The sequence below is a fragment of the Polyodon spathula genome, chromosome 24 (genome assembly GCF_017654505.1).
Source record: "Polyodon spathula isolate WHYD16114869_AA chromosome 24, ASM1765450v1, whole genome shotgun sequence".
Taxonomy (NCBI): domain Eukaryota; kingdom Metazoa; phylum Chordata; class Actinopteri; order Acipenseriformes; family Polyodontidae; genus Polyodon; species Polyodon spathula.
In genome coordinates this window covers 11,977,767-11,989,421 of record NC_054557.1, presented here as the reverse complement: position 1 = coordinate 11,989,421, position 11,655 = coordinate 11,977,767, and the positions used below count along the sequence as shown (strand labels likewise).

General features: G+C 42.2%; 2 protein-coding genes across 2 annotated transcripts; one reads left to right on the top strand and one right to left on the bottom strand.

The window, feature by feature from the left end:
* The first annotated feature begins 519 nt into the window (after nucleotides 1-519).
* Nucleotides 520-5,195, top strand: LOC121299146 (microfibrillar-associated protein 1-like). The gene is made up of 8 exons (XM_041226718.1): nucleotides 520-867; nucleotides 1,764-1,977; nucleotides 2,303-2,432; nucleotides 2,600-2,787; nucleotides 3,053-3,322; nucleotides 3,496-3,655; nucleotides 3,917-4,006; nucleotides 4,322-5,195. Exons 1-8 carry the CDS (start codon nucleotides 786-788, stop codon nucleotides 4,496-4,498), a joined length of 1,311 nt encoding a protein of 436 aa, XP_041082652.1. The 5' UTR covers nucleotides 520-785; the 3' UTR covers nucleotides 4,499-5,195.
* A 552-nt stretch (nucleotides 5,196-5,747) lies between these two features.
* LOC121299148 (huntingtin-interacting protein K-like) lies at nucleotides 5,748-7,441 on the bottom strand. Its single transcript, XM_041226719.1, has 4 exons — nucleotides 7,242-7,441; nucleotides 6,540-6,595; nucleotides 6,269-6,320; nucleotides 5,748-6,090 (listed from the first exon to the last, which is right to left on the bottom strand). The coding sequence occupies exons 1-4, from the start codon at nucleotides 7,401-7,403 to the stop codon at nucleotides 5,995-5,997; spliced, it is 366 nt and encodes a 121-aa protein (XP_041082653.1). The 5' UTR covers nucleotides 7,404-7,441; the 3' UTR covers nucleotides 5,748-5,994.
* Nucleotides 7,442-11,655: the final 4,214 nt, after the last annotated feature.

The following is an 11,655-nucleotide window of genomic DNA, read 5'->3' as shown; positions in this document are numbered from 1 at the left end:
TGGAAGGAGGGAGAAGAAGGTCAGAGAGAGGGAGAGATTTGGTTCCAAGCTGCAGAACAGTTCTGCTTTGTCTTCATTGGACCCAGGCCCATCCATGTGCCCTTCTCCTGGTTCTGGACACTTGCTAAATATACTGTACAGTAAATGCAATGGCTGCGACTCAAACACAAAATACTCTAGTGTATTCTAGTGCCCTTCTTTATGGAACCAGTACACCAAAGCAATATACTTTAAAGGATGCAGGTTTGTGTATTTTTACTGGTTATATATATATATATATATATATATATATATATATATATATATATATATATATATATATATATATATATATATATGTGTATGTATATATAATGTGTGTGTGTGTGTGTGTGTGAAAAGAGGACTTAGGAGGTCCTTCGTCGGTAGAAATCTATGGATTTAGTACGTTTTTCTGCCTATTTAGAAAACCGTTTCTTATAGATGTGTAAATGACACTGAATAAACATTTCATGTGTATATAGATCGAACAATTAGCATTTGCAGTAACAGGAAGCTCCAAAATACACGTCTGTTTGTGAGCGTCCGACCGCAGAACAAAGTGTTGACTTCACCCTCTGAGAGCCCTCCCCTTTCTGACATCACCACTCTGTGTATCAAGGGCAACAACATCCGGTAACTCACTCGCTCGCTTCGCTGTGAAGGAGGCGACTCGATCGCAGTTTTTGGTTTTGTTTTGTTTTTCCCCCACAAATACAGTGATATTCGTTTTCCTTTATATTTTTTGAGTTTCAATTCGGCCAGCCATGTCGGCCCAGAACTCTCTTAACATGAAGCAGCCGCCGATCCAGTCAACGGCCGGAGCCGTGCCGATCCGAAATGAGAAAGGTAAGCGAATCCGACTCGGGCTAGGTTTAAATCGAGGGCCGGGGATCAGCCATTGCTATACGGCGTGCACTTGTAGGTTGACAAGGTGGTAAAACATAAAATAAAAATCAGCCCATGAGTTTCAGACGCTTTTCCACATCAATGGCTGTTTCTGAGAGACTTCGTGCGATGGAGAACCAAGCATATCGTTATTTGGTAAGCTATCGAGACCGGCGCTGCTTGACCAGGCCTTACGTCCATAAGTATTACTCGTGGATGTAATGAAAAGCTTAAATATTGAAAAACAGTGGCATGCTACCTGGTATTATCCCAAGTAATTCAATTTAAACATAAAATTAAAATTATGAAATACCCATTCGCAAGCAATAAAAGCTCAGTTTGTTACTGCAGTATTTATTAGAACAACCCAGCGTGTGGTTCTCTTAGTTACTGTTAATGCATAGCCTTTGCTATACAACCAAACACTAAGTTAACGTTTTTCATATTTACCCTGCTGCGTCAACACCTTCAGGGTCTTTTTTTTTTTTTTTTTTGTAGTGATATGTCTATCCAAAGTAAACCATTTTGATCATGTCTTGGGTTTGCCAGTAGTCTGAAATGGATCGAATGTAAACAAACGTTATATTTTTAATGCGGTGGCCTGGCTGCTGTATGTGGTATTTGAAGTTTAGTGGATATACTTTGGTACTGTAATAAAATAAGGCAAATGTTATATCTTCAAAGCAGTTGTATAACTAAGCTTCTTTAGTGCTACCTAATGTGGTATGCATTATTGTGTGAATGTGAGTTGGAGCTATGTTAAGGTGTGTGTTGACTCTTAAATCCAAGTCATAGGTTTTTGTGTTTCAGTAGGTTGATATCCCGCAGTGGTTAATCTGTCGCTTTTTCTCTTCCAGGTGAAATTTCTATGGAGAAAGTGAAGGTGAAGCGCTATGTGTCAGGAAAGCGTCCCGATTATGCCCCCATGGAGTCTTCGGATGAAGAAGAGGAGGATTTCCAGTTCATTAAGAAGGGGAAGGACGTTGAGCCAGAGGAGCTGGAAGAGGAGGTGGTCTCTGACCCTCGTCTTAAGCGTCTGCAGAATCGTGTCAGTGAGGATGTGGAGGAGAGGTACAGTACCAGGAAACATTAGCATGCTGCCTCGCCATTAGAGATTCAGATTTGCTGCTTCCTTAAATCTGTGACGGGCCTCAAGCTGTATATGTAGTTTGCATATAACCTGTAACTGGTAACTACAGTAAAACAAAAAAAAATCTTTAGTATTACATGAACTGAAAAAAAATAGAAATCTATATCTATACACACACATTTCCCAGAGCGTCACACTAGAGCTGTTAAATTCCAGATTTGTGAATAATAGCCACCTAATATGAAACATTTCAGAGCAATTGATTTTTAAATGACAGACTGTCGTCCGTCCTCCCAACTTCCACAGACTGGCAAGACACAGGCAGATCGCAGAGCCAGAGGTGGTAATGGAGAGTAGCTCTGAGTCAGAAGAGGAAGGCTGGCTCCCAGACCGAGAGGAAAGCAGTGAGGAGGAAGAGGAAGAAGTGGATGATGAGGTGAGTCCTGGCTGGGATAGGCTGTGTTTTGCTGGGTGGCTGGGCAGTAACTGTGGAGGAGGAGATGCTGTAGGTTATGGTTTGCATACTGCCTCTAATGGAGGTTTGGAGGCACCGCAGTTTTTCTGATAGACTGCTCATTCTAATTGTCTACCCCCCCCACCAAGGAAATCGAACGGCGGCGAGCAATGATGCGCCAGCGTGCTCAGGAACGAAAGAATGAGGACATGGAGATAATGGAGGTGGAGGAGGAAGGTAAATCCGGAGAGGAGTCTGAATCGGAATCAGAGTATGAGGAATACACAGACAGCGAGGATGAGGCTGAGCCCCGTCTCAAACCGGTCTTCATCAGAAAGTAAGAATAAAGTATTATAGTACATTAAGGGGTATAAGGTTAAACTTTCCTGATTGCCATTCCCCTGTCTTGCACAGTTCAAATTAAACTTCCTTTTATCATGAGTATGTGTGGAAAAAGCTTTTTGTTGTTTTCGTTCTTGGGGGAAGAGATCAAGTTTGCTCAAACTTAGCCTTGGGTACAACCTGATCCATGTTCTGTGCTGGTTCTTTAGTTAGCGGGGCTTGTAATGATTAATTTGTATTAAGGATGCTTACCCCTGCAGAAAGGACCGTGCTACTGTAGCTGAGCGTGAGGCAGAGGAGCTGCGTCAGAAGGAGTTGGAGGCAGAGGCAAAGAAGCAGGTGGAAGAGCGAAGGCACTATACACTGAAGATAGTGGAGGAGGAGGCAAAGAAGGAGTTTGAGGAGAACCGACGCACGATCGCTGCACTTGAGGCGCTTGACACAGATGGAGAGAATGAGGAAGAGGAGTACGAGGCCTGGAAGGTCCGAGAGCTCAAACGCATCAAGCGGGACCGAGAAGCTCGTGAAGCGTGAGTATTGAGAGGGTTCATACTTTCTGGTTTTAACTAAGGCTTAATGGTACCCCGTTTCTACTTTCTATCTCTGTCCTTATAGTCTGTAAACTGTGTCCACCCAATATATAATTAGCTTTGCATAATTGTTCAGTATAGATCTGACTGTTTTTTGTTCTTTGTGTCCACAGTATGGAGCGTGAGAAGGCAGAGATTGAAAGATTCCACAATCTCACCGAGGAGGAGCGCAGAGCCGAGCTTAGATCCAACGGCAAGCTCATCACCAACAAAGCGTCAAAGGGCAAATACAAGTTCCTACAGAAGTACTACCACAGAGGAGCCTTCTTCATGGTGGGTACCTTGCACAGAGTAGGAAGAGCAGAACTGGGTGCAAACTGCAAGCCAGAAAACTTAAAAACATGATTCAGAAATGTGCTTGACACATTTAACTTATTAGTTGCACAGAAAGGGAGACCTGTATGTTTGAACTTGCTTATGCACATATTCGTTTTAGCTTTGTTTTTATTACTAATGGTGCTTTACAAAACATTATTGTGTTGTCCATCTGTAAAACTTTTTTTTTTTTTTTTTAAATCTCTTGTGTGATTCCAGAACGAGGAACAGGATGTTTTCAAAAGGGATTTCAGCGCACCTACACTGGAGGACCACTTCAACAAAACCATCCTGCCCAAAGTCATGCAGGTGAGCTGGGCGCAACTGATCTCAGGCTTGACACAGACAAGATCAGACTGAAGTTCTTCACAGAAACAGACCCTTTTGAGTTTGCTTTCGTGAAGTATAAAGGGACGTTGTCTAATTTACTTGGAGAAATAACGACAGGTTGGAAGCAGAGCATGTTAAAAGATGCCCTGGAAAGTTTGTCTAAATGTGGTAGTCAGTGGGGAAATTGCAGATTGTTGTTGAAATGTACAGCTGTTTCTAACTTTCTTTTAATATTGCTCAAGAAAATATGAAAGCTTTATTACAAATTGTTAATATTTTTGTGTTTATTTTTAGGTCAAGAATTTTGGCCGCTCCGGGCGCACTAAGTACACCCATCTGGTGGATCAGGACACGACTTCCTTTGACTCTGCCTGGGCTCAGGAGACCGCACAGAACAGCAAGTTCTTCAAGCAGAAGGCCGGGGGCGTGAGGGATGTGTTTGATAGACCTGCTGTCAAGAGGAAGACCTAAGCATCGGAGGAGTGTGTTGGGTTCGAGTTGAAGACTGTGGTGCTGTCAATAAAATTTGATTTCTTGCTGCAGGGCAGTGTGCTTCTAGGACACTCCAACTCAAGGATCTGTCCCTCTCCCTCACATCTCCCTTCAAAAGACTCTGTAGACCAGGCAAGATATTGACTTGGAATAAATTTCACTCATGGAAAATGACTTCAATGATAAATAAGTTACTTTAAGGAACCCAGGAAAGCCCTTGCTCTGTCGTTTCTGTTTGCTTTGACACTGAGCTACCACGAAGCAGAGGATCTCAAGATTTTACTGCTTGCCTAACGGGACTGAAGTAGCTTTCTTTATCCCCTTATGATACGTTGACTATTTCATTGTACTTATGTAGTTTAATTAAAGAAATGACATCAAAATAAATGTCTGTTTGCAGTGTGTACTGTAATCTGTAGTGGCTGTAGCACAATATAGACCCATTATCTGTTGTAGATTTCATGGCCATATAATGTTCTTTGGTTTGGTTTCACAGACCTGAATAAGCACTAATCTTTGACTATCTAGTGTTGCCTTAGGTTAGATAGTCCAAGATCAGTGTAAGTTGGAGGCTGTAAAGTCACCCTTAAATGTTTTCCATCACGTACAATCGATAAACCTTGTTTAACATTCCTATTTTTATTTTACACACTGTAAACACCCTTTCTTCCCTTAATGATATTTCTTTTGTAAACTAATTAATTGCAGTGTTTTAAACATGAAGGTCTAAATCCTAACACTTGCTAATTTTGTAGCAAGTAGAATATTAATTGTTTTATTGTTATCCCAATGCTTTAAACACTTTTCAATGGACCCACATTCATGCAGAGGATAACTTGTATTATGAGTATTGCTGGTAGAATAGCGAGTAATCTAGTTATTCAGGAAACTGGCATCCAGCTCTTATAAGTAACAGGATTGTATCTTCAAAATATACCTGAGACCCATACTTGCATGTAAATATTGTGCAACAGTCACTGCTTTAGACTATTTGTACACAACTTTGTGTTATGCATTTCTAGATAAGGTGTTTTTAAAACTAAATACAACCTTTTTTGGTTTAATTTAGGGCACCAAAAAAAATATTACTGTAAATGTGGTTCAACTTTGTTGCTTAGGTGCTTTAGACATGGTTGCCTAACAGAAGCAGTTTTATTAATCGGATATTGGACAGGGTGGGACTACAAGTGAAGTTTGCATCATCTTAAAAATCAAAGTCACAGCTAAATATGTGTGATGCATTTATTTTGTTTCTTGAAATACAAACATACATTTTTGTCCATTTAGTTTGATCTAATGCAATCAAAGTCAATGCCGTGGTGTTAGGGAAAAAGTAGTCCAACAAACAGTTTCCTGTCTCCAGCCTGCAGAAAAGCAAAACCACCTCAAGACATTTCTTGGTTCTAAACGCCCGGTCCATCTTTGAAAGCGGTTCTCTGGAACCTCAATTGTGTGTCTTGGTATGTGCAGGGGAATCAGTCTGTGAGCGCTATCAGTGCCTCCACCAAATTCCCCATGTGTTCCCTCAGACTGCGCTCTGCTACTCCTCGAGGAATCTCCATCTCTGTCATCTGAGAACAAATCATGAATCACGATCAAGAAGTGTATTCCTAGGGTTATGCTTGTTTACCGAATACTAGATATATAAGAAACGCCATCAGTGAATAGGAACGATGGCTTCCATAAACAATCATGATTGTCCCTCCCAAGCACTATGTTTTTTGCTATGCCTCCTAACCTCATACTTACAATGAGCTCCACATCATCTTTCTTGATGGTGACCTTGGCCAGCTCTCTGTCTCTGTCAAAACAAGTGCAGTTCATTAAAATCTCTTCCAGCTGTTAGCACTCACAAACAAACCACCATACAGTGCCTGTTAAAGTTAGCCTCCAACTACAGGACAGAGACAGAACGAGGGCAGCATAGAGCAAGATTAAGAAAGACTCCAGCTGTAACTGTGAGGTATTGTTTAGAGATTTAGGTAGAGTTGGGAATCGAGATGAAAACATTTGTACTCACCTTTCTTGTTTAGCTTTCTGTTCCCTCGACCTTCTGTCTCCGATCACAGACATAGCCTGGAGAAAAGAAATCCACGAATCTTTAAATAAAGAGCAACTGCTGAGCGTATCAGGAATGCAGAGTACAGCAAGTACTTCTGTGCATGGATTATTTGTTAGTTGTATTTTTCATAAAAGGAGCCCAACATTATTAGCTATTATTATTATTATTATTATTAGTTGTTAATGTTGTATTATTGAACTATATTTGCATAGCTTTCATTTCCCAAGCACACAATACTAAAAACAGTATTTTTTTTTTTTTTTTTTTTAACTGATGAAGTGAAGACATTTGTGGTAAATTTGTAAGGTAGTTAACTGTTATATGGTGGAAACACTAAGAACTACAGTTGAAATTTACTATAGTTTTTTTGTATTCCTCGAGCTGTTTCTCTGTAGTGTCGCTGTAGCACATTTCTGTTTGTTGTTAACATTCTGGCGTTATATCTATAACTTCCACCTTTTTCTTATTTCTCTAAATATTTATTTGACCATTTAAACCGTATCCCACTCCACTCCACTCCACTCCACTCCACTCCACTCCACTAGAAATGAGCGATACTTCCCGACTTCTGTTCTGGTGTCTATGCAGTGTTTTACACACGCAGTAGGCCTCTTCTTCACTCGCCCCGCGTATCTCTGTCGGTCTCATCGCCGGCCTTACCGTTTCCAGGTCTGAACTGGAGATCTCCTTTTCCTCCGCATAATCGGTGACACGCTCCAGATCGGCCGCGCCGCTGTCATGTTTGCGGGGTTTCTCAACCGGTTTTCCCGTGCAGTTCTCGTCGGCTTCCAGCTCCAAATCTACGTCTCCCTCTGCAGCCATGTTTGCGACTGACTCCGGAACGAAAAGGGGGCGGAACTCAGTCTTACTGCATCTTCGGACACTAGACGTCACGTGATACAAGCGCGACACCTGAAACAAACATTACATTGTGTAACATTTAAATGAATGCGGCTCATTGGATGCCCACTTTCCTGATCAGCACACAATATTACTATTAATAAAAATGCATTTGAAAAAAAATCTCTTAAGAATTTTGAGTATTGTCCAGTGTGAACTAGAAACATCTGGACGAGTAATGGTTCCTGAAGTCTTGGTAGAATAGCACTGCTAGGTACACAGGCGAACATTGCTTTTAGCAACAGGAAGAGCTGATGAGTAAAACGAGAAATGCCAGGTTAATGATGCTGTATAGAGCTCAGCACATTATCGGTACTGTTTTGTAGTGGATGATTTAAGAGCAGTTCCTGCACTGGCTATTGCTGTCTCCTAAGAGGCTGAAGTGGCTGGCAGGTTAGAGGCCCACCGTGACCACCGTCCTGATGGAACCAGTCTTGTCTCAAAGATAATTGGCAAATTCTACAGACACTTCACTTCATTTATAAGTCAGCCTGCACCCCCACCTCTACCCCAGATAATTGCTCCCTGGGAACACGGCTCTCGCTGTGGCAGCTCCCAGGGGAATAGTGCTGGAGTTGGGGAGACACTTCTGTTCGAAAACCAAGCAGTTCATTTTGGTGTATGATTAACCCCCTGCCTCTGCTGACCTCTGAACTTTACATCGAACTGGGTCTCAGCCTGTGCTCAGATGCTGTCTCGCTGTATCCGGAGCCAGGTAAGAAGCAGCGCCTCTGTAGACAGACAGACAGACAGACAGACAGGCAGCATGGTATTGTGTGAACTTTGTGTATAAGTGACATGTCACACTGGTGGGGATCAATTAATTTCAGCTCATTCGGGTCCTATTGGTAACCTTACTATTGTAGCTAGATGTAGGTTTGTGGATTCTATTGGTGGTTTTTGTATGGTTTACATTTTGGGTAAGGAGCTGCTGAAACTATATTAGCGGACAGCTGACCGGTATACTGGGTTATCTCTGCTGGTAATTGAAAAGTTAAATCCATTCATATATATATAGTGGTAACAATCAATAGCAAGCACACTAGTTTGACAGAAGCAGAGTATCTCTGCTTTGGATGAGAATGAAGTTGGCTTGAACTCTTTTTTTTATTTTATATATTTCATCTGTAAACCACAAGATAAATGGGGAGCGAAAAATAAAGGTGTTTAGTTGTAAAACACCTTTTTTGTAATGCCTTATGTTGTCCTGAGTTATGATTTCTATTATAGTGAGCAGTGATTGTTTAAGATGCACACCTGGTTGTTCATTGTTAGTCCCTACTGCTGCTAAACACTTCTCCCCAGCACTGTGTACTTCCTTAATGAGGGACTCATGTTATAACGAAGGTGATGGTTATAGGGTTTCATTTGTTTGGTGCTAAGGAGCTAGTTCTTTATTTCTACCTGGACAATAGTTTGATGCACTTTGTAAATTCAGCTCACACACTAGTGAGAATTACAACTGGATTTACATATACACTATGCAATAGGTTATTTTATTTGTGATTCAAGTTTCTAGGATTTCAGTTGCTTGCTTTCCCAGTGCTGATGAATGCATTCACCTGTCTCCACTCCAGAGCAGTCAAACCTGGCCTCTAGGAAACCATTATTTAGTGTTTTAATGGGAATGGAATAGTCAGGCTAGTTTACCTTGGGGTAGTGCTTTCTTCTTTGGTAATGCTCTACCTTCCCACCATAAAATCTTAACTACAAGGGCGGTTATTGCATGAGCAGAGACCTGTCGCACCTGACACTAAACTGATTTATTGCGGTAATTTCAAAAGGGGGTTTGCAAGACATTTCTTGCCTGAAACAGCAGGCTGGGAGGAGACACCATGCCTTTCAGGCCTTGACAGCAGATTGTTAATTGTCTTTGTATCAAAGCGCAGACGCGGCGAGCAGGAAACCTGTCAATGTCAGCCCTTCCACCTTCAACACACCGGTACCTGTCAGTGTCTCACCTGGAATTTCAAATACAGTAATTGCTTTCAAATGTATTTCACATTTCAAAAATGGGGCAACTGTAACTTTTTGATGATATCAGTTTGATAATGTGAAAAATGTGCCCCTCCCAAGACCGTGGGCAATAGAACTCGTTTCTCTAAATCCCAGCATTCTCAATTTTAAGGTCCGCTGAAGAAATTCCTCCTGGTTTTTTTCTGTCAACATGTACTGCACTCATAAAAAGAGTTTGCAGAGTGATGAGCCCAGGTCCATTTTTCCGAGACCTTTTATGGCATGATATTTGCCACAGCATGGAGATGATAAAGCAATGCATTACCAGTGTGTAATGTTAGTTAATACCATTGGTACCACTACATCAAAATATGAAACTATTCTTCCAATGGCAAATCCCATTTGTACAGGATCATCGGGTCAGGGGCATCGGTGCAGATAAACGGACCAGAGAATGTTTCACATGTAGTATAGTTTTACACTGGTCTCTGTTTGTGCAGCAGGTACAGAATGTGGCCTCTGAGTCTTTCTGCACTCATTCCAAGACAGGGATCACTGCAGAGCAGGCAGAGTGCAGTGACCCGGTATCATTACATGATAGGGTCTCTCTTCAGGGCAGTCTCTTCATCAGTAGGAGTCTCTTGCAGTTGGGAGAGAGAGCTGTGAGGGCTGTTCCTGACACATGACTGTAATTGTGTCTGCTGTCCTCGGGGAGTTTGGGTAGCTGCACTGACTTGTTACAGAAACAAAATGGCTTTCCAAGGTTCAATCTTACCCGATTGCCATCTCTCTGGGTTATCTCTTTTTAGAAGGTGGCAGTCTTGCTCCTTACCTCTTTTGCGCTCTCTTGCTGTTGAGTGGAATGACTCTTGTGGGGTGAAGGTGACAGCTTTGTCCCACTGTGCCATTGCAGTCCTTCGCTGTGGTTACAGTGGTTGGATCCAAATTCCTGCATTGCATGTCAAGGCTGCTGATAAACCCCTATAATTAGCTCATGTTTTCATTTGTAGGGCTTGCTCTTTTCAAACTGTGCAGGAATGCCTTGATATGTGTTTTATTATTGCTGATTTACAGTACAGTAAATTTATTTTTATTATTGCTGGTTTAAATCAGTGTTTATTTGAACTGGTAGCATAATGTTTTATATCACTGTATGAGGATATAGTAGCTGTGGATTGTTGTTTGGTAACCTAGCAGTGGTGTAAAAATTAATAAGCTATGCATTGGCACATCCTAGAACATTATTTATGCATTGATGATTTGAATTGCAGTGGAGCACCAGGGTTGGAACATGAGTGTGTGTTTCCCGATCGTCAGTAAAGGCGGGCAGCAGACTGAGGACAATGTAATAGCCATCGTAGGAGCCAGCATCATGTACTGCTGTGTGCTTTTCGCATGGTAGGTAATGCGGCCAATGGCTGGCTGATTTCTGGTATCGTTTTGAATGGGGGCTGGTTGAAAGCAATGGACTTTATTTGTCTGCATTTATTTCCTTTTTAATTCTTCTCCTCTCCCGGCAGCAATGAAGCCTCCTACTTGGCCGAGATGTTCGGACCCTTCTGGATGATTAAAGTTTATAGATACGAGTTCCAGGTAAGCGAGGGTCATTCTGGAGGGTTTTTGTTCGAGCTGAGATTTGGCACAGTGCTTAGACATGCTGAATGGCTACGTATTGCAGCTGCACACCACTAATACCAGCTTGATGAATTCTGTTTACTCCAGGAGTAATCCCTCTCTCTCTCTCTCTCTCTCTCTCTCTCTCTCTCTCTCTCTCTCTCTCTCTCTCTCTCTCTCTCTCTCTCTCTCTCTCTCTCTCTCTCTCTCTCTCTCTCTCCCTATCCAGAAAGCCATCTGCTGTTTCTGCTGCCCCGAGAAAGATGGTGAGTAGTTAGAGAGGAGAGTGTCACTTTGAACGCTGTTTTTTCTATAGAATTTGGCAAGCTATTCCCTTCTGATGCCACTTATGTCGGTGGGCTTGTCTGATATGTGGGGGCGCAGTGCCTGTGCTCTTTAGACAGGGGCTCGCCCCAGAGCAAGTGTTTGAGGTCGAAGACAACAAGGGCGGTCAGAAGGTGATCCACAACGGCCGGACCGTGTGACCTACAGCTACTCCTTCTTCCACTTCGTCTTCTTCCTCGCCACGCTCTACGTCATGATGACCCTCACAAACTGGTTCAGGTAAAAGGCACCCTGTAGGGATGCAGTCACTGCAGGGGTG